The sequence below is a fragment of the Mesoplodon densirostris genome, chromosome 4 (assembly GCF_025265405.1).
Source record: "Mesoplodon densirostris isolate mMesDen1 chromosome 4, mMesDen1 primary haplotype, whole genome shotgun sequence".
NCBI classification, from domain to species: Eukaryota; Metazoa; Chordata; class Mammalia; order Artiodactyla; family Ziphiidae; genus Mesoplodon; species Mesoplodon densirostris.
Genome location: NC_082664.1, coordinates 30,984,472 through 31,007,465, shown reverse-complemented (window position 1 = coordinate 31,007,465; position 22,994 = coordinate 30,984,472). Strand labels below are relative to the sequence as shown.

The 22,994-nt window shown below is 46.5% G+C and overlaps 1 protein-coding gene across 1 annotated transcript in view; it reads right to left on the bottom strand.

Annotated features, from left to right (window-relative positions):
• DPF3 (double PHD fingers 3) overlaps positions 1–22,564 on the bottom strand; it is a 212,403-nt gene extending 189,839 nt beyond the window's left edge. Inside the window, 3 exon segments of the mRNA XM_060098008.1 lie at positions 9,704–9,724; positions 22,385–22,482; positions 22,484–22,564. Coding sequence (XP_059953991.1) covers positions 9,704–9,724; positions 22,385–22,482; positions 22,484–22,564 — 200 coding nt within the window.
• Positions 22,565–22,994: the final 430 nt, after the last annotated feature.

The following is a 22,994-nucleotide window of genomic DNA, read 5'->3' as shown; positions in this document are numbered from 1 at the left end:
ACCTTAACTGTCCTCCCCCAACACTCCCCATCCCAACTCCCTGATAGATTTAGCACCATCCCAGTTATTCACTTACTTAGATTACCATCTGGCTGCCTCCGCAAGAATGAAAGCTTCAAGAAGGCCAGGATTTTGCCCATTTTTTTTCACTGCTGGTATCCAGCACCCAGAATAGTGCTAAGTACTCAGTAAATATTTGCTGAATTAATAAATTAATCCCAGGACACCTAGAAATAGTCTTAACTCCCCATCATGGAGGAAAAAATAAATCACAGAATCCCCTTAAAGACATATGATCCAGTCCATAGCAAAGCATACATATTTCAGGCCTTTCTCAAGCAAACAAGCAAGTTCTAATGAATCTCGAGAGGGGAGGAAATCTCATTTCATTTTTACTCCCTCTCACCCTTCCTAAATCAGAGACCACCTCCCCTTCTATCAGGCCCAAAGCTGGAAAACATCTGCTCAAGGGATGGAGGAGGAGATGCAGGTGCCACCAGACCTGAAGGCGTTACCACCCACAAGTTTGAGGGGAAGAGAAGATGACTGAGAAAGGGAAGAAAAATTAGCGCATCGATTAGAAACACATGTTTAAAAACCCCTTCCCAGCCCATGAGTCGGCTGAGTGAAGCTGGCATCAGGGTGACAAATTAATTTCATGACCTTCTTGCTTTCACTAAGAACTGCAGAACTTTTTTTAAGCAACTGATGTGTAGAAAAGGGGCATGTATGTCTGCACATATGTCTATATAGAGAGGTCTGGTAACAAAACAAGATGTTTTCCAACACGACATGCACCGAACCACCTACTGTGTGCTCAACAGAGTGCAAGGTGCTGGAGACCCAGGAAGGTCTAAGATATGGCTCCTTCTTACAGGGAGCTCTGGCAGGCAGGTGTGACCGGCATAGACACAGCTCACCGGATGTCACCATGCTAAGTGCTCCCCTGGCATGAACAAAGTGCTATCGACCCGCAGAGAGGCAACTGGTTCTGCCTGGAGGTGGCTCAGTTCTTGAAGGGTGAGTGGAAGCTGGAAGAGATCATCAGGGAGAGGCGTGGGGGTCAGAGGAAGAAGACCTGGCAGAGATGGTCAGAGAAGCAAAGGCCTGGAGGTGGAAAGTCCACAATCTGGCATGATTCAAGCTTAGAGTCCATGGACAGGCGGTGGAATGGGAGGCTGAATTGTCATGCTAGGGAGTTTGGCATCCTCCTCTGAGGAGTGCCCCCTGGTCCCTCCAGGTACAGTAGATTCCTCCCCTCCTTTGTATCCCACCATGCCCTGTACACACTCCCCAAAGCACATTCCCAGCCCAGCAGGGCCTTGGCACAGGCCATTGGCTGTTCCTTCTGCTTGGAATGCTTTCCTCCCAAGCTGTCTGCAAGTGCCACTCCCTCCCGTCCTGCAGGTATCTGCTCAGACATCACCCTCTCTGTGAAGCCATCTCTGAATTCCCTCTCCAGGGGGCAACCCACAAACATGTGCCCCTTACCCTCACTGTATTTCCCCATAGCATTCATACCTGTGTCTTTGTCCACTGTTGGTCTCCTTCACTAGCATGTATGTTCCGTGAAGGCAGGGACTTTGTTTTATTGACTGGTTGTATCCCCAGCACCTGCAGTGCGTGGCACATAGTGGAAACTCAATAAATAGTTGATGAATGAATAAAAAGCACCTGTAACACTTGAAGATCAGGGTTGTTTATATCCATCCCCCCCTACAAGGTTGAAAACTGATATGAAAGCAAAGACTGTGCTCTCAGTTCTCTACCCAGCACCTCCCATAGTGCACATGATTGGCACTCAGTAAATAGTTGATGGGTGGATGGATGGAAAGGATAGATGGGTGGGTGGGTGGGTGGATGGATCGATGGGTGGATGGAAAGGATAGATGGTTGGGTGGGTGGGTGGATGGACTGATGGGTGGGTGGATGGATGGATGGATGGATGGATGGATGGATGGATGGAAAGGATAGATGGGTGGGTGGGTGGGTGGATGGATTGATGGGTGGATGGATGGATGGATGGATGGGTGAATAGGCAGATGCATGGATGGATGGATGGATGGATGGGTAGTTGGGCAGATGGATGGATTCTACAATCAGTAGGCACCACTGAAAGTATAAAGAAACTCAACAGTGCAAAGCTCTCCCTGTGGGTAGGGATAGCCTGACATGAGGAGACATTACAAGTTAGGAAGTCAATTAGGAAGCTCCTGCCAGTGTCCCTGTGAGCACTTATGTTGCCTGAATGAGAGGTGAATGGAGGGAGGGACAGAGTCCAGAGACATTGCCAAGGTTAAGTCAACAGGACTTGGGGACTAAGTATATGTAGAAGTGAGGAGAGAGAAGAGCCGAAGATGACCTTGAGATCTTTGCTTTAATGATAGTGAACCTCAAGAGGAACAAGCAGCTTTAGGGGAAGAAGAAAGTTTTATTTAGAATATAAGTTTGAGAAGGGACAACCCGGTGGAGTCGAGTAGGCAGTAGGACAGTCAGGAGGAGAGAGGAAGATCAAATCATGAGCGCTGGCTGAAGTCATGGGAATCCACTCATTCATTTCCACGTCTGAGCACCTTCCATTGCTCCAGGCACTTACTATGTGCTAAGACTTCGGATGCCACAGTGCCCAAGACAGGCACAGTCTGTGCTCTCATGGAACGTAAATTCCAAGAGGAAAGGCAAACATAAGACAGGTGAAAAAATGCATAAAGATAATTTCTGATGGTTGTATGAGCTGTGAAAAAAAATACACCAGGGTAATGGGAGGGTTATGCAGGGACAGTATTACATAGGGTGGGCAGGGGAGGCCCCTCTGAAGAAGTGGCTCTTGCCATGATGAGGCAGTGGGCAAGAATGACAAGGAAGTTCCTTGCTTCATGACTTTGATTTTCTTGAACAAGTCTGGGGTGAAATCATCTGCTAAGAGTAAGAGGATGGAGAGGAATTTCACGTAAATGGCAAAATACTGAAACAACTGCTGGCGGGGAGAAATAAAAAGGGGTGAGAAAAGAGATTATGGTGGGGCACCAAGGACCAAGCTGAGGGCTGACACCGTGAATGTGTAAGGTAGCCTATCAACGCAAAGCATATTCATATTTTAAAAATATTACATAATGATGAAGCTCTATGTCCCTGCAGCTATACTGAAACCAGAAATAATGCCCTAGTAAGATCCAGAATCTCTACCCCTACTTGGTATGAGACGGGTTTGCCAGAGTGTTTATTTGATTTTAATTAAGTTTGATGGGCTGTGAGGGTTTTCATTACTTGGTTTGACCCGGCGCATTTCCACCACCACCCCCTCGAAGACCCCAGTCGCTTCCTGCCACAGCTTTCCCACTCAAACCATCCTACAAATTAATCACCCTCAACGTCCACCCTGACATACCTTAAATCACGCCCCAACACCTACAGGATCGTGCCAAACTTTTCACACAGGTGTCTATAATAGGTCCTTTGTTACCTGTTCAGCCTTCTCTCTCCCAACTACTCAGCCTGGCTGGTATTCACACTTCCTTTTTGAACCCAAGTTCATTTGGATGGACAGACCCAGGTCCATGCCTCAGGTCTTGGGCAAGTTGCTTAAACTCTTTGGAGTGTTCTCATCTATAAAATAGTTAATACTGCCTGCTTCCTAGGAGGATTAAATGAGTTCATGTGTGTAAGCACACAGCACAGGGCTGCCGAGCAGACACAGGTGTTCAAGAGATGGTAGCTGGAACGAGCGTGACTCTTACTTTAAAAGCTGCCATGTAACGATGCAGTTATCGCCGCATCCAGCACACGGCCACACACGGAGAAGACATTGGGTCCGTGCCATTAATATTGTTACTACGTGCTGCTTTGTGATTCACCTCCTAGTTTCCACTGCACTCTTCTTCAGGCTGATCTTAAAAGTCAACTTGCATCTTCCCGTCTTAGAGTCTGCCGCTTATATTAATATTCAACATATGTCTTGTCCCTCAACTAGACAGAAAGTTCCTGGAGAATAGAAATTGTATCCTCTGCTTCTCGGTATCGCCCTCACGGTGAAGTACAGAACCTTCCGCTTCAGGAGGTGCTAAATAATTCCTGATCGATGTGCAGTGCTGAGAGCTTGGTTCCCCTCTTAAAGGGAAGCCTTCTCTATCCTCAACTCCCTAACTTCTACCCACCCATCAACACCTACCACCCACCCCCACCTCCTCCAGGAAGCTGGTCAGTGAAACTGGTTTCTTCCTTTCTTGAAAGTCTATGGCACTCACTAATTTGTCATATTTTGCTTCAGGGCTTCTAAAATTTTAGGGCAGGCAGAGCTAAGGGAGATTGAGCATGTGGCCCACTTTGCTTTCACCAGTACTCATAGATGTATCTATCCTAGCCAGACTAGGAGACCGCTGGGCTACACCAAGGATCTTTTTCACAAAGAGGAAGCAAAAGCTGAGGTGGTCGAATACTGGTATTTCAACCATGAGGGCTCTGGTGGGGATTCTGTTCCACAATTTCATGCTAGAAAATACTAGAACAAAAATGCCAAGAGACCCTCTGTGCTGTGTAAGGAAGGCAGGGCTGGAGGACCTGTCTCTTATTAGCTGTGCAGAGCCTGAGGACTGTCCCCAGACCTTGCTCTGGCCTCTGCTGCCATGTCCCACAGTGAGGGAGACCACCAATTGTCTCTAAGGTATTTCTTAGATCTACAGTTCCAAGCACTAGCTCTGCCTATGAGCTGTACTATTGACAGACAAATTGAATCAAAAGAGCTTTGTCCCTCTTTGGTCATTAGTTGGTGGGGTACTTTGAAAGTTTCTCTGTTCCTGCTGCCCACTCACCTATCAGGTATTTCATCCAATGGACATAGAAATGAGAGCATCATAGAGCAAAGTCTGAACAACTGAAAAGATGCCCACCCGCCTTGTGACTGTTAAAGCTGGGTTGGGTGCTGGATATATGGAGGTTCTTTGTGGTATTCTGTGTATTTTTGTACAGGTTTGATGTCTTCCGTATTAGAATGTTATAATAATAATTACGATTAACTCACCTAATTCCACCCTTTCATGTACTAATTGGATACTCACTTTCTAGATGGATCTCATGAGCCCCCAAAAAGGTACTGGATCTTTTTTTGAAAAGGAACTACATCTGGAAATTATAAGTCAGTACTTTTTAACCTTTGCCCACTGGAGAATAGAGTGGGAAGAAAGAAAGGCAAAGGAAAGTGCTTGGAGTCAGACATCAATTGGAGCTCCCTCCTCCCACCAACTCCATCTGGTAAATGAAGTTACCAGAGCCTTGTCTCCTCAAGCAAATTATCGTGAGGCCTAAAGAAGACCTTCTTTCCTTCTTTGCCTTGAAAACACTTGGTACCCATCTATCCCCACCTCCCATTTAAAGCGTCATTACACTTACTGATGCAAGCACAGGGCTGAAAGAACAGTGGTTCTCAAGCTTTAGAAGAACTAAGAACCAGAGCGCATGGTCTCAGCCCTGATTCCGTGGGTCCAGGAGGCGGCCCAGAATCCACCTTTCACCAGTCACACCCATGCCCCTTGTGTACGTAATCCTCGGGCCACACCTTGAGATGCTCAAAGGGCAGTTGGAGGGAGCAGTGGGGGCAGCAGGAGGACTGCTCCAGACTCTGCTTAGGAGGAAAACAGATCTCTCCACGGTATCAAAAACTTCCGAGGATGGGGGCGGCCTGTCAGCTTCTTTAAACTACCAAATGGAAAAAAAATAAATAAAAACTACCAAATGGAACTGAGAATGAGCGGAAGGAGGGAAGCAGTTCAAGGGAAAACTCTATCGTCACAACCTTGTCCAGCTAATGCCTGTCCTTCATGACACGCACATGTCTCATTTTTATTTTCTAAATTTTACCCAGAAAAGCCTCCTCAGAACTCATTCATCCCATCCTTTCCAGGCTCTATTGCTAAATCTCCCTTCAGCCAGGGGGAAATTTTTAGAACATAAATGGGGTTAAGTCACTTCCCGACTTAAACCCTTGACTGCTCACTGCTCTTAGGAGAAAGTACACACCCTTAAGATATCCATCAAGGCCCTGCATGTTCTGGTCCCTCCTGACCACTCTTACCCTATCATGAGCCACACTTTCCCTTTCTTTCTTGCACTCCAGCCACAGCAGCCTTCCTTGGTTCTTCCAACATGCCACAGGACCTTTGCACGTGCTGTTCCCTCTGCCTGGGATGGAACGTTGCCTCCTCAAGGAAACTTTTCCTCAACATACTAGACTAGAGCAATTCCCTCAGCCTACTCTCTTCTATCTTCCAGGACCTTCCAACATAACACAGATTCAACTTTTATTTATATATTTATGTGATTAATGTCTATCTCCCCAACTGGACCACAAGCTCCACAAAGATAGAATTCCATATCGGTTTTGCTTACCGCTGTATACTCAGTGCCACAGTAGCTGGTACCTCGTACATGTTCGACTAACATGGGTGCTAAGTGCACCATGGTCTAGAGAGATGTGTGAAGGAAAAAGAGAAATGGCACACAAAGCTGGAGAAATTCACAATGCAAATGACAGGCCAGTGTGAGATGGCACACTTTCTCCTGGACTTGGAGGGCTGAGAATCTTCTCCAGTGTCACAAGGATGGTGGTCACTGACGCCACAAGATCTCGAGTTCTCTGAAATAAGAGTGTCTGTCCAGGACTGTCCCCAGAGGATGATGAGAATGTGACTTGCCCCTTGGGGAATGTGGGGGCTGAAAAAGAGGGCCAGGAGAGATTGCACGCCCAACTCCTCAATGCCCTGCCTGTTATCTCTCTGAAAACATAGCTTTGTCCCTCACTATCAGGACTCCGAGAGACAGCGGGGACAAGAAGGTCACAGACAGAAGGGATCTGCCCCCCTCCTATCTGGAGTAACAGAAATAGGCGAGCTCAGGTTATCTTTGTGTTCACTTCTGTTCCCCAGAGATGCGCGGGGTGTGGGGTGGACATGAAGATTTAGACCAGTCAGCTCTGAAAACAGGGTGTTTTTCTGCTTGGTCATCAGACATATGCCCATTCAAGGGAGGCAAAACAAGCTGAAGTTTAGATTCTCTGACGAGGCTATGGAGTCCCATCAATTACACGACGTGGAAAAAACTTTGGACAGTTAAAAATAACATAGGGGTCTGGTGTTTGGAAGATCTGGAGTTTGGAATGCCAGCTTGTCAAGCACAGATCGCTGCCTACAAAAAGGGTGCGCTGGGAACATGTATACACACACCCGCTGGGACAGGAGGGCTGCGATCAGCAAGGTGTCCGACAACGGGTTGGCGGGCCACATGGGAGAAAAGTGCACAGACCAGCTCTCACCCCTACACCCTCTGGTCTGAAGGATGTTCAAGCCCTTTTCTAGCTGTGGAAAGGGCAGAGCTCATTCAGGCAGAAAGCACTTGCCTCTCCCTTGGAGGAGGCGTCAGTGAATGGAAGCAGGTGCCAAGCGTTCAATCACATGACGGTTCACCTCAATGTGCTGTGTTTCTGCAGCTGTGAAATTCTCGTTCTTTCTCAGAAGGACCCAATATCAGCACCGATTCAGTGGCATGCAATAACCTGAACTCCCGAACAAAGCATCCCGTAGCTAAAGCTCTCTCAAAGTCTCTTCTAGCACATTCGTTCTAAGAGTTACTAATAATAATGCCATCGAGTTCTAGAGTGTCTTTCTTCTAAGAAAATCAGAGCTTCTCCTACTTATTATCTCATATTCCTTAAGAGGCCACTGTGGGAAAAATCAGCTAGTGTGACTGCATTTTACAGATAGAAAAACGGGGTCACTGCCAACATCTATTACGAGGGTAAGAAGCACCAACTCTTCTAAGCACTGTACGTATATTAACTTGTTTAATTCTTCCAACAACCCTCTAAAGGCAGAAACCATCTCTCCAACTTCACAGAGGAGAAATTTGAGGCACAGGGGGGTTAGGAATCCTCCCCATGGTCATGGGGCTTGGATGTGAACCCACACTCTCCAGCTCTAGAGCCCGTAGCCAAGCTGTAAGCCACATTGCACTGCTTGCCACCCTCTCGCTCCCTAGGATGGGCATCTGAGCTCTCAAAGAGTTCAAGGCTCCAAGGAACCTGAGGACTGGGGTAACATCAGCCTCCCCCTGAAAGGTAGCTCCCTGGGGCCCAGGCCTTCCGGCAGGAGGAAATAAACATTAGGTGGGCGGCTTGGATAGGTAAGGGGGTGCCTGGGTGCCTGGGTGGGAGTGGAGAGGCATTACCTTCAGAGTAAACCACTTCCATCCTCCCAGGAAGAAACACCGTCTTAGAGACCTGTAACCTCACTGCCTGCGCCCCGTCCCATACTCCCACCTCACTCCCCACAAAACCCACTCCCATGTGAACCATGAAACCAATCCTCGGGGCACCAGCCTTTGATTGCGCTATGAGGGTCAGCATTTATGTTTTCTTCCCTAGACTGGATTTGTGTATTTTATTTATAACCATTTATGGGCTGTTTTCACTGTTGCTTTTGTTGAAGAAAGGGGGTGGTGATTAAAGTATAGAAAGGGGGAAAGACCTTTAGATCCAGCACTAGGACAGGCTTTAGCCTACAATCCTGCACCACTTGGCAAATCTGCCCAAGCAGCTAGCTGTCCAGGGCTGTCCTGTACCCGATGGGATGGATGGCTCATCCAGGGCAAGCCCCCGAGAGTCCCCCTCACCCCCACCCCCTCTGGGAGGTGCCCTGGGAAAGACCCAGAACACATAACCAAGGAAACCAAGGACCAAGAATTAGTGAGAGGGAGTCTCTGGAGGTGGACATCCTCCCTGCTGAGGGACACAGGATGACAACCCCCACCTCCCCCTGGAGTCTCTCTTTTGGCCTCTGAGGTGTTCAAGTTCTTCCCAAGAATTGGCTGCCAAACTGGGGCTCCACTCAGAGCAACCTGGCCCCAGGCTATTTCATTTTTTACCTTCTGTTCATAGGCCCCTCCCACTCCCATCCAGCCAAATGGATCCATTTGCTATCACCCACACATCCCTTCCTACCTGGCCCTCCCACCACCACCCCAAAGGAAGAGGGTTCTCTAAGGAATTACTCAAATGCTTCCCAAATCCTTGTTCACGTCCCTTTCATGCCTGGCCTTCTCCGTCCTCAGCCTCCACCACTCCTGAGCCTGACCAGATCCCACTTTCCTTCCAAACTCAGCTCCAAGCCACCTCCTCCCTGAAACCTTCTCTGACATCCCCACCGTGGGACCGCTTTCTCTCTTCCAATTCCACAGACCCCTCGGGGGCTGGACTGCTCACAGAGCACAGTTATTCCCACCATGTAACCTCACACACCCTGTTTCTTCTCCACGGCTTCTTCTCACCTGTTTGCTGTGTGCAAGCTTTGCCTTTTCCTCCTCCTCTCTCCCTGCTCCCACATTGATAAGATAGAGTGTGCCCTCCTGGGGACTAGGCAGAATACTCTTCCCTTCCCTTTGTGCCTCTTCAATGCTTTTTGATCAAGGTGCGATGCATGGGGAAAGGAGAAAGATGTCAACAGGGCACAGATGAAGGGGACAAGGTCAGAACGAAACCGAGGCTGGAGGTGCAAACCTTGCTATGAAGCATTAAGTAGATTATTCCTCTCTCTAGGGCTCACAGAGCATTGGGGAGGTTTAGGTCTGAGTCAAGGAATGAAATAAGAAGCAGAAAGTAAAAGAAAAGAGTAACCAGTGGGCTTTTCCTTCCTGGGGATTTGAAAAGCTACAATAGAGCCTGAAGCAGAGATGCCAGGAAGTTGGACTGCCCAAGGCTGCCAGCTCTGGGTCTTGGAGAAAGGTGGGGACATTTCAGCGCTTTTATATTGTCCAGACCAGTTCATCTGCGTCACAAAGGAGACAGGAACTCCTGGCAACACTGGGCAATGATAGAGATGGTTGCATCCATCAGAGCTTCTTTTGTCCTGTATTTCTCAGGAAGCTGAACACATTGTAGGCAGATAATGGGTGAACATAAATGATCACCAGAAGAGGGACCTATGTAATTGGGTCTCTCAGTTAGGCAGATCACCAAATAATAAAAAAAATCCTATTGCTCCAAGGATGGCAAGAGCTAGCTCCGTCTCAGAAAGGTTCCTACATTCAGACCCATGAACCAGTCAGGCTCTATCCCTCCCCCATGCTGACTGGGATCTCCAGCCCCTGAGATAGCAAACAATGCCCCCTGGTGTGCTATGGACCAGGGAACTATGGGAAATTTCTGAATTTCATAGAACTCCGTAGATCAGTGTTCATCTCAGCTACCCTGTGCATAACTGACCTAAAATCGAATGATCCAAACCTGTTTCCCATCCCCCAGAGATGTGTGTAATTAGATAAAATGAGGACAGAATATGTATAAGTATCTGTTATACTGGGATGGCTGCCCAGAAAGGAAATGAGCACCAGGAACCGGATGGCCCCATGTGCACCCTCTGTACTGAAGGGCTATACCCGGGACTGAAGGAGAGTGAACTTCCAGAGGAGGTGCTGGTGCAGTATGAACCTCTCTGAATTCACAAACACTTTGGTACAATCCTGCTCCTCCAGCCTATACTTCGTGCACCATCAGCACTTTTTCCAGCTCTCCACGTTGAAGGATGTCTAGTGGACGAGAATCTGAGTCAAAACTGGACTTGAATAGCCTGTCTCTCCACCTCTGGCCTTCACCTTCCTTCTGACACAGAAAGGCCTCTCCAGGGTGGCACCTTCCTCCACATGGTCCCAACACTGAATGTTCTGGAGGGTCGAAAAGCAGCAAGAGGACACGCAAACGTTATGAGGATAGAGATTTCTCTCTCTCTCAATATGAAGAATAAAGGCCCTCACATGATCCCCAGGACATCATTTTTTGTTTCATTGTCACATGAATTTACCTGCACTGAACATGGTTGGGAGAGAGTCATAGGGAAAGTTATATCTATGTAGGCATTATGAAAGTATAGGAAATTCTCCCAAAGAATAACTATCTGAAAACAGTGACTGGGCCACAGTTACCTCCAAAGCTCAGTAGGACAGGCAACAGACTCTCACCAGATCCCAACTTTGGGCTAAACCATTATAGTACCTGTACCTTCAGCCTCTTCCATCTTAAAAACCCATAAAAGTCCTCAGGTATACAGAAGGCTAAAGGAAATCCCATACACAGCTGAGCATATAGTAGGCACTTAGTAGAAGCGTGGTTGATTTATCAGTGGCTCGTCACAAGCCCTGGGTTACTTAGTCCCTGAAAGAGGACAGAGCAAAAAGACTTGCCTTTAATTCCCAAGACCAAAGGGAAGGAAAGCCAAGTTTTTTAGATCCACAAGGATGAAGTGGTAAAGAGACAAAGGGCTAGAATAAATGACGCTGACAATCATCACAGCCTCACACGCTACATACAAGCAAGGCAAGCTTGTGCCTATTTTCCGACTACTGAAATTGAAGAATTGGAGGAAAGGAATTCTGCTGCCTTTTCCGAACTCCTGCCAGGGAGAGAATGAGAAACAAGTCGACTCTAAAGAGTTAGAAGCAAATTAGGTGGGAAGAGCCTGCTGGCTTCATTTGCTCAGTTACTCCACACACATTTATTAAGCGCCTGCTATGCTAGATCCTATAGGGATAGAAAGGCACAGGCAGCCACCCTCCCAGTCTTCCAAGGCCTTACATTCTAACCCACCAGCGTTAAGTACTTCAGTGGCGGGGAGAGAAGAGTATGCTTGGGACTATGGGGCCAAGGACAGGGGTGGCCAATTCTACCTGAGGGCCAGCAAGGGCTTTGCCAGGGAAGAGGGGACTTTGAAGTGCCTGGAAGATGAGCAAGTAGATGTTCGTCATGTGCCTCTGGGGCAGTTTGGTAAGACTATAGGGGAAGTGGGAATGGTGCCAACTGTCTGAGCAGGGATACAGAAGCATCCTTTCAGGGTAACAAGTTCACCCACATCGCTCATTCTAAGGTTCTTAACCTGGAGCCCATGTACCTCTAGGGCATCCACTGATGGGCTCCTCCAAGTCTGTGAACCCCATAAAACCATAGGCAGATGTTCACACCTATCTGCATTTTTTCTGGGGAGATGATCCAGAACTTTCATAGGATTCTCAAAAGGGCCTGTAATTGCCAAGGAAAAGTGAAAAAGAAACACTCAATAGGACATTGAGTTGCCTGAACACCAAACTGTGATGGTAGAAGCCATGGTTTTCTGTCTCTGTACCCTGAAGATAGCTTAGTACCTGACATATCATAGGTTTTCAGAATTAGCAGAGCTCACGGGATGAATACAAGGAGATGGGAAGAAATCGCCATTTTCATCATCAAAACAAACATTGTGTGCACAGACATTCGTGTGCCAGTCAGTGGGCTAGATTTGACAAACCAATACCTCTTTCCATAAAGGCACATGGAAAAATATCTTCTCAATTTCCTGTTCACAGGATTGCAAAGCCAAGTCCCTAAATGTGGATACAAGTCACCCAGGGCAATTCACTGCAATCCCAGATCAGGCTCAAACTTTAGTTGGCAGTTGCCTAGCAACGAATAACCCTAAAGACACATCACCAAATAGAGATGCCAAAAGGGCATTCTGTGGACAAGCTGGTTCTGAAAACAAGCCCCCGCGCAAGTTTGTCTGCCAGGCCTCTCTGGGACTGTTGGGGGAAGAAGCAGACTTTGCAGCCAAAAGGAAGCTCAAAGAGGGGTTGGGAAGGTGTTCAGATGGTGGTGTGTAACAAGTGGGCACAGAAACAGGGAACCGGGGGCTGAGGGAGCAGGCAGCCTCAAATGGAGAAGGCAACTGGTGCCTCTGCAGGTCCTCTTTCAGACCGTACCTAAAAGTACTCTTCTGAGCAGTTGCTGAGCAAATCCCAGCCATATCTAAAGATGCAGAAAGTGGCAGGAAGACTTGACTGCACCTACATCCAGCCCTGCCCTGAAGTCACCATCCTCCAGCAGTTCCACTGAACTACGTCAGTTTGGCGTGAGCAAGATGACAGACCTCCAGACCCAGGAAGCAGTTGTTATCCAGCTCTCCAGGGCAGCTCACTCCCTTACAGAGGCAGCAAGCACCAAAAAGGCAAAGAGACCTCATTTTCTAAAATTCAGATTTTTTTTTTTTTCTTTAACGAAAAGCTCAGAAACTCCTTCTGCTGAGGCAGGTGAGACTGGGATTCCTAAGACAAAAGTTCTAATCCAAATCATGGCACAGGCCAACACTAGGCACCTCTCCCTGCGCAATGGTTGAAAGCTTGGGCCTTCTTCAGAAGCCGTTCTCCTGGAAGGTCTTGGGGGCCAGGGGGAAGGGGCAAACAAATATATCAGTCAGGAAGCGACTCAGGAAGAACAAATGCGGAAGTCAAACAACAACAAATAAGGCGGATATAAATCCAGATAAAATATTAAAATCATTAAAGGGCTGCTGCTCCCTGAAGATTGGGAAAAATGAAGAGAGTTAATTAAAAGCAATCTCCATGCACTGCTGAGCCAGCCGGCCCTGATAAATCAACAGCTGGGGCTTCTGTGGAGGGCAGTCAGGGGCCTTCAGGAGTGGGGTGCGGGGGGGCTGCTGGCTGGGGGAGGGGGGCTGCTGCAGAGATGGCAGTGACGTCCAGTTGAACACAGTGACTTAAGTTTCGTGTCTTATTAAATATTTTATGACCACTGAATAAAGTTGTTCTTCCAAGGGGGGAGAAAATGATCATTCGGGTGAACAAAAAGTGAGGAAGATAAGGGTGAAGAGATATTTTTTGTTTCATTCAAGACATACTTGGGACCGTGATGTCAGCACCTCTGATCTTGCCCCAGATGCAGAGGCTTTTGTTTCTTCTCTCTACCTGATCTGCACAGGTAGATGCCTCTTCTAAAATCTCTCTGCAAAACCCTGGGCTATGTTTGTTTTGGGGGTTGGGGGAAGCAGTGCAAAGTCAGGGAAAGAAATGAAGAGGAAGAGGAGATAAAAAAGACCTTCAAAATTCTCATTGTTGATCCAAGCCAGACTTTTAGCGCAAAACTAAAAGGTCAGTGGAAATTGTGGGAACTTTCTTTTTTTTCTTTCTTGCTTTCTCTTTCTTTTTCCTCCTTTCTTTCTCTACTTCCTTCCTTCCCCCTTTTCTCTGCAGTCAGATAAAGTTTTTGTTCTTCATTTTAAACAAAAAAGAGCTCAGAACTTTGGGGGCCAATCTAAGTTAAAAAAAACAGCAATTTTAGTGTATTACAAAAACGGCCCTTCTCTATTCTAAGGGAACCCTCCAGTTCTTCCTTGATGGAAATATAATCAAGAGAAATGATTGGGAGAAAGTGTTTTTTTTTTCCTCCGTAGAATTGGGATTGGAAGGGGGTGTGTGCATGGGGAAACATAAGGAATTATGCATTTGGATATGCATTTTAATTAGGTGGACAGAAGCAGCCGCCTGTTAATTTTTCTTGCTTGTTTCCACTTAGCATTCATCACAGGCAAAACCACCATAGAGCACTCCCACGATAATAGATGGTTCTGCATTGGCTAAGTCCTCGGGGAAAATAATTAGCAGGAGAGAATATATTCTCTCCACTTCAACTACCCCATCCACCCTGCCCTCCCCCACCTCCAGCACCACATTGCCTCTGCCCTCCCCCCCACCCCGCAACTGACAGTGGTTTCACTAGAAGCCTAAGGGAGCAGTCTGCCTCCTGGTTTACAAGCACTTACTTTGCCCTGTCAAAGAACAAGGGTCTGGAAGGAGAAACGGACTGGAGGCCTTCATTGGAGTGGAAGCTCCTAGATGCAGGGAGGGAGGTTCTATGCCACTTAGCTGCGAGGGGCAGGCTCGCAATCAGAATTGGCCAGGACAGGATGAAGAAAGCTCCAAAGAGGGTGAGACAGTTCTCCCTGAGCTCAACTAGCAGCAAACAGAGATATGTAAAGAGTCCTTGGTTGAGGATCATGGGAGTAGGGATGACGTTTCTCATTTAATTTGCTTTTATAAAGTGCAGGAATGCTGTGGGTTTTCAGCAAGCTTGGATCTGAAGCATTTCCAAGGCTGGCAAATAACTCTGTCATTCTGATATTTGACCCTCGCCACGATGCTGTCCATAGTCTACTCTTGTATAAAGACTCAATTCTTGCCGCTGACCCCCTATGTCAACAGCACACCCTCCTTGCTCACAAGCAGATTTAAACCCCAGCCCCCCTGTTACCCCCTCTCTCTCCTTGGAGTCTTCTTGATAGAAGGAGGAGCCAGAAACTGGCTGATGACCGGAGCCCAAGTTCCAGGCGAGCACTCCCTCTGCCCGCCAGCGTCTGATTGCTCTGATCATGGGTGGACTCAGTACAGGGCTGACAATGGGAAATGAAATGAGGGCTTCCCTTGAGCTCATATTCTCACCTATTTCAAACCCAGACGATGTAAAAAACCCCACTGAGATCCCAGGGCTATTTACACACAGCTGGACGAGTGAGGCTTTGCATTTACTGAGAAACAATGATTAGATATGATGTGTAATGCCAGGATCTTTTCGTTTTTCGTTTTAATACAGTAATGTTTATGAGACATCGCTGACTCTCTGAGAAGGCCTCAGTTAGCTACGAGAAACTTTGCAGTTCTAGTAACACCTCACATTTGTACTTTACACCTTCTGAAATGTTTTCACATCCATTATTTCATCTGGGCCCCTTGCAGGGGGGAAGCGGAAGGAGGTACAAGCCCTTCTCACCTTAGGAAAAACTAGGCCAGATTTACTACCTCTTGACTTTCAAGCTGTCCTGTCATCCCAGGTGCTCCTTCCACCTGAACCCCTGTTGCCAGATGAAACCTCCACTCTGCCTAGGAAACCTTCACTCCAAGCCTCACCAGGTAAACTACTACTGCTGAAGCTTCTGGAGCCCCCCAAAACCCAAACCCTGACCTCCACAGGGAGCCACTGCCCTCAAAGGGTTGGGGTTAGGGGGACAAAGTGAAGGCAATCCTTGTGGGTGGGGATGAGAGAAGTGAGTCTCTGGGTTCCCAGGGCATTTACCCCTCCTCCCCAAAACAGTGGTTGTTCCACGGGGGAGGGGGGTAAAAAGGTTGAATTCTATGACACTATCAGTATTTTTTTTTTTAAGTTTACAATGAGGGAGTTGCCTGTACTATCTAGAAATGTATTCCCTGGGTTTTAATAAGTCTAAAAATGAAGGGGGACCTAGGCACATACCTAAAAGTACTGAAAGCAGGGACTCAAATAGCTACTTACACACCCACGTTCATAGCAGTATTATTCACAATAGCCAAAAGGTGGAAACAACCCAAGTGCCCATCATTGGATGAACAGATAAACAAAAGAAGGCATATACATAGTTTCATCTTCTGAATATTATTCAGCCATAAAAAGGAAGGAAATTCTGACACCTGCTGTAACAAAGCTGAACCTTAAGGACATTGTGCTAAGCGAAATAAGCCAGTCACAAAAGGACAAACATTGTATAATTCCACTTATATGAGGTGCTTAGAATAGGCAAATTTATAGAGACAGAAAGTAGAATGGTGGTTAGCAGGGACTGGAATGGGGGTGGGAGGAGGATGAGGGGTTATTGTTTAATGGGTACAGAGTTTGTTTAGGATGGTTTTTTAAATTCTGGGAATGGATAGTATGGATGGTTGCACGACATCATGAATGTACTTAATGCCAGTGAACTGACACTTAAAAATGGTTAAAATGGCACATCTACATGTCATATATGCTAAATATACATGTTATGTGTATTTTACCACTAGTAGTAAAAAAATTTAAGGGGCTGCCTCTGTATGCTGGAGGTCAGGGTGACCATTTTGTTTTGTTTTCTTTCATTTTACCTCTCACAATTTAGGCTTTTATGAATTCTCTGATAGGTTTTACAACCCCCCTTCCTCCTTTAGACTTGTAGAAAATTGCCAAGGGAGCTTCCAAACAAAGGAAAGCCTGATAATAACGCCCCCAGAAGAACCTGGGATGTTCTGGAGGCATGTCACTGAATGAGAGGCAGTGAATTCCAGTTTAGACACTGCTAATAGCCACTTGGGTATGGCCAGACTCTGTGGGTCTGCTAGACACCTCCATTTCCTCAGCAGTTATCATGGGATACAACAGAGGGAGCTCAATGAGACATCAGTACAGGCCCACCTGCTTCGGCTCCCTGAACAGTCAGGTAACTGCAGCTGCCCAGATGGAAGTGAAATAAGCACTTTATTTCCATGTTAATTGGGATGGGCACTGTGGTAGAGGGGAGGGCTGTTCCAAGGAGACTGTAGATAAATGAAATCCAGAGAAGAAAAATCTTTTGCTTGGTTCCCTGTCTCCCTCCATACATTTAAAGAAAAGAGGAAGAAAAAGATAGAATGTTCTCAATAATTCCAGTCTTTTGCACAACCAAAAACTTTATCTGAGTGCTTGTAAACAACAAAATAGGCTAATTAGTTTGGCCACTTCTCTTTCCATCCTCTAGTTGGAGTACTAATGAGAAGAAAAGTGTTCAAAAGGGATAATCAGAAGAAAAGTCCACATTTTAAATGGGCCACCACCTGGTCCTCAGGCTTGGGCCCTGAGAAGGGAGAGATTAGAACCCCAAATAGTAGCATAACGTGGCAAGACTGGATCAGAGAAGATGAAACTACGGAAGAGTCTACCAGTCTTAACTCCCCTTTAGAGCCATACTTTAAAAACAAGGAAGGGGACTTCCCTGGTGGCGCAGTGGTTAAGAATCTGCCTGCTAATGCAGTGGACACAGGTTCGAGTCCTGCTTAGGGAAGATCCCACATGCTGGGGAGCAACTAAGCCTATGCACCACAACCAGTAAGCCTGTGCTCTAGAGCCCATGAGCCACAACTACTGAGCCCACATACCACAACTACTGAAGCCCGTGCACCTAGAGCCCGTGTTCCACAACAAAGAGAAGCCACTGCAGTGAGAAACCCGTGCACCATAACAAAGAGTAGCCCCAGCTCACCGCAACTAGAGAAAGCCTGCGTGCAGCAAGGAAGACCCAACGCAGCCATAAATAAATAAATTTATTTTTTAAATAAATAAATAAAATAAAAACAAGGAAGAATTTGAACACTGGACCCTAACTATCCTCCTCATCCTAATTAACCATGGTAAGAGCCACAAGTTTTTGACCTGAAAGGAATTTTGGCAATCAAGGTGCATCACCCTCATCTTAAAGACAAGGAATATGCAGCTCAGAGAAGTTCTGTGTCTAAGATCGCATAGTTAGTGGGTGGTAGGGCTGAAAACAGAGCTCAGATCTCTGGGATCCTCTCCCAGAGCTTTTTCTCCTCCATTACTCTGAAGCTACAAAAGAAAAGCCACTGGTGAGAAACGAATGTGGAAAGAGGGACAGAGTTTGAGACAGGGCCACACTGATAGCAGGTGAAAGTCTGGGGACTGAAAAACCTTCTCTGGTGGAGCTTCCAACTGAAGTTAATACAAACAGCAGATTTTCAAAGTGAAAAACAATGAAAAAAGCTCACTTATTTCATAGCAACATGAGACGACCACAAGGGGGATTAGACATGGGCCATCATTGCTCTTTGGGCTCTTAACTAAGGCCTGGATGGTGCAAGACTCAATGTGGGCTATTTGAACCCCATTATTAGGAGCTCTGAGCTCAATCCCCTTGCCCCTCCCTGCTTCCAAACACAACCCCCTAAATCTTAGTCTCCTCAAGGCTTCTCTCTTCCCTTGCCACTCCCACCCACTACTATTCACAAACACACAACCTAGAAATTCCCAGCACAGGCTGCTCCTCTTTTCCCACCCACCCCCCAGCCAAAACACCTCTTAACCACTACTTTTAAAACTCTGAGGCAAATCACAGGCTTCAAAAACCTTCTTTCAGTGACAGTTTTATGACGCTAGCTCCATTCATCCATATGGTTTGACAGACTGTGAAACACTAGTAACCGGACCAATAAGAGAAACACATTACACAAACACCACAACACCTCATCTCTCCCCAGTTGCTCACACAACTAAAGAAAACTTTGGAACTTGCAGTAGATCATAATATCAGTCTCTCTTGCTGTTAAACAATCACCTTTTCAGAGTTCCAGACCACACAGTGGTTTTATCCACTTACCTATCCTCTCCCCACCCCCACCCCAGGCCACTCTTTTATCTTTTCTTGTTAAATACCTACATGTTTAAAGATTATTTAAAGCTAGGGTCATGCTTACATAGGTCCCTGCTGGAAAACCCTGGCTGGGCAAAAACTATTTCAGTGGTTATGGCACTTCTTTGGTCAGGGGCTTGCCACATTGGGCTACATTTCTATCTTCTAGTGACTTTCAGAACACTCAGAAACCACAAAAGTTACTTTGCAGAGGTTGGGATAATAAACAGGACTGGATTCTGGTGCCTTTTTATGACCCACCCCCAGCACCACTACAATCAGGCATGGCTGCACTTTCAAAACTGAAACATCAGCCTCAGTTTCCTTTCTTTTCCCGGCACAGGCTCAAAACAAAGCCTGTTGACCGTGGCATTTTATTTTTTGCCTTGATCTGAGCAGATGGCTCAGGAACAGCTTTAGACATTACGGTGTTTCTCAGATGTGCCTAAATTTCAGCTACCTGCGTGATTCCAAAAAGACAAAGGAGGATAAGGAGTCTCCAATTAAGTTGCCTCTGAATTCCTGCCCACTTTATGGAACTTTATGGAGCAGCTCCCATTCAACTGGAGACCTCTGGATGTCTCCCAGGTGGTCTGCAGGTCCGGCAATTTTCAGAGGTTTAACCTGTGACGATGCCTTCATTTGGGTTCTGGCAGAAATTAATATCCTTTATGGGTATCTCATCCAAACCAGACATTCTTCCCACTGAAAAATAACGTGTGCTAACAAAGTTTGGAGATTTTAAGGATTTTTTTTTCCCAGTGGCAACCATAAGCAGATGCAGAAGGTGGTTCTTAGGCATCTGTCGGCTTAAAATGTCTGAGGGTCCCTTTTCATAAGGGGCTAAAATAATGCCCATAAAAAACTGCAAGTTCACAAATTCCCAACCGCAATGTTCCCCATTTAGTACCTACCCACGCACCCCCACCCCAACAGACAGAGCCAGAAGGACATTAGAACCAGGAATGTGTCCCCCCTACACCATCCTCTCTGATATCTAAACTGAGTGCCACAGCAAGAGTGAGGTCTGGCTTCTAAGTGGCAACAATTACACAACTTTCACAGGCACAAAACCACTTTAGATTAGAATACACTGTCTCCAGATCATAGAATGTAGAAAAAGACAAAGATCTGAGGTCCATCTATGCACGTGACCAGCTGCTTGACCTTGGCTGAGTAAGTATATTTGCTTCTCCCAGAGCTGTGTCCTTAATAACAAAACAGAGATATAAAACCATGCCTCCAAGCGAGGGAAACTCCTTACAAAAAAGTTTCAATACAATTACATATCTGTATGTTCACATGTTACAAGCATGACCAGATAGTTTTCTGCTCTCATTATTTATAAACAAATAGTTACTTGGGGTAAATCCCTATTGGCTTATATGGAATAATTAAATAATAATAACAGTTACTCTTTTCTAAGCAGGCAATTAGTATAATAGATATATACGTGCATAATCCTGTCTGGCAGAAGGTGGCAGACATTCCCAGTTAAGTGCATACAAACCAGGGTTTTGATAACTTAATAAAAGAGTAAGTTGTTTAAAGTGTTGATAGCAGATTTGGGGGAGGCTGGCTAACCTGAAGTAGAATATCAAATAAGATTAGAATCTATATTAAAAGCAAAAACAAAAAAAAGAATATAGCAGGGGAAAAAAAAAGCTTTATGTTTCCTAGGTATGTAGAAATCAACCAGAATATGATAGGTAATGTGGTGGACTTACACATAGACCTTTATCAAATCCTTATTTATGTTACCTACATAACATGGCCTTTTACTTCACTACATGGTCCTTATCTTGCGTGTAAATGTAAGAAATAAGGGTGACTCACACATCTAGGCTCAGACAATGTAGCTGCTAAATTAAATAATGTGCAATACCTATTTACACATCATACATGTCTATCGATGCTTTTAAATTCTATCAGCCCAGATGTGACTGCTTGGTTGTGGAGCCACCTGCCGTGTCCCCTTTGTGATCTGATCAGTCCAGGCGGCTCCTGTTTCTGCCTCTAACACCCTATTGGGCAGTAATAAGATGTTAAAGGCGACAACAGACAGAAAAGCCAGGCTGTCAGCTTCAGAGAGGATGGGGGTGAAGGGTACAAGGAGGAGGAATAAGAAAGGGAGTTGAGGGGAGATCAAAGACAGGCAGGAAGAAAGCGCTAAACTGCTGAGAGAGGAGATGTGGCTCCAGGAGCTTGGGGCCCTACAGAAGACCCCAAAGCAATGAGATTCAAATTGTGCCATCCAGTTACTCAAGCTATTGAATTATTGAATGTCCCACGTGGAAAAAGCTAGTGTAATGAAAAATGGTCTACACTCAGCATAGGCAGAGCCCTACAGAGGTGTTGCATGAAACCTGGGCTTGTTTCTTCCCAGAACATTACCTACCACCACTTTATCCCCCCAATCCTAGAGGAAACCTTTGTGTGACCAGTTTCTATAGGGGGCGTCCTTGGTGTTGGCCTTTTTTTTTTTTTTTTTTTTTTTTAAGGGAAGGGAGAGAAAGACTCAGAACGCACACAGAGAAAATGCTGATGTTGTTCAGCTCCGTTTCATTGTCAAGAGGGACACAGGCGGATAAAAACATAGCTCTCCAAACCTTTCTCCCTGCTCCCCTCCTCCCAGCACCCCCATCCATCCCTTCCGCTGGATGTGCCTCTGCGCTTTGTTCTAATTTAGCCCATGCATAATTTATTCACGTGTGTATTGTTTCCTGATCAGCAACTTTTAAAAACAAATGAAACATATAAAGATGATCTATTAAACAAGTTGTTTTTAAAAATAAAGGCAGATGTTGTAGGTCTCGCAGTAACAACATGCGTGCTCCTACGTTAGCAGTTTAAAAACCATCTAGGGCGCAGGAGGCTCGGCTGGTCGGGGGTATTGTTTACACACCCTTACCACCAGGGAAAGGGGTCGGGATGCAAAAAAATGAGCGGCTAATTATAAATGACCATTCAACTGCCACCTAGAAAAAGCAGGCTGGGGTGTTGTGTGTATGACGACACAGAATTACAAATACATCACATTGCAACTGTTTCTAATTATACAAAGTACAATTGTAATAATTCAGAACTAATTCCAATAACCAGCCCGCTTCTCTGTCCCTTTCCCCGCTTCTCTGTCCCTTTCCCCACTTCTAACCCCACCCCACACAGACACCCTCCCCAAATACGCACCCTTCTTTGGTCCAAAAAGCAAAAATAAAAAACTGGAGCGGCAGGAATGAGTGTAGAGACCTTGCGCTCGCCCGCGCGTAAGCGGGCTCCCGGGTAATAACTAGGGTACCGCTTTCCCAGTAGGAAACAAACCTGGCTCACATGTGAAAATAGATTTCTCTAACTTGAGTTTACCAGGAGGCATCAGCCCCGCTACGCGTTTTCGGCTGGAAATGTGAAAACTCCAAATCGGCTGTGGGTTCGGTAAAAACTCACAGCATCAGCTGCGTGGCAGCGCTAGCGACCAGGAGAGGGGATGCGGCGAAGTTACGCCCGTTTATTCTGCCATAAAACATCTTCTTTCTTGGGTGAAACGCTGTGGCGTTCAAGTGCAGCGTATCCTATCCGAGCTTCCGAGCGAGAACTGAAGCCGAGGGCTGCTCTGTAATCAGCCTCAGCTTCCAGTGTCCTCTTAGCAGCGTTGATACATATACAGACATTTAAAACTCCGAGATCTGGGACATTCCCACCCTTTTCCCCTATTACCGATAGGAGATAAGCTGGTGCAAACACCTCCCGTTCTCCCCGCGCGTTCCTTCGCGTTAAGAACCCCCTGCCGCCCTCCCGCCTCCCCGCGTGCGAACCTGGCTTTCAACTCCTAGGGGAGCCCCGGGTGCTGACGCGGATGCGCTAAGTTGAAAGAACCTGGGTGGGTATCCGCCACGCACCCGCGAGAATTCGGCACGAAACGGCCCCCACGCGCACCTCTCCCTCCCCTCGCCCGCG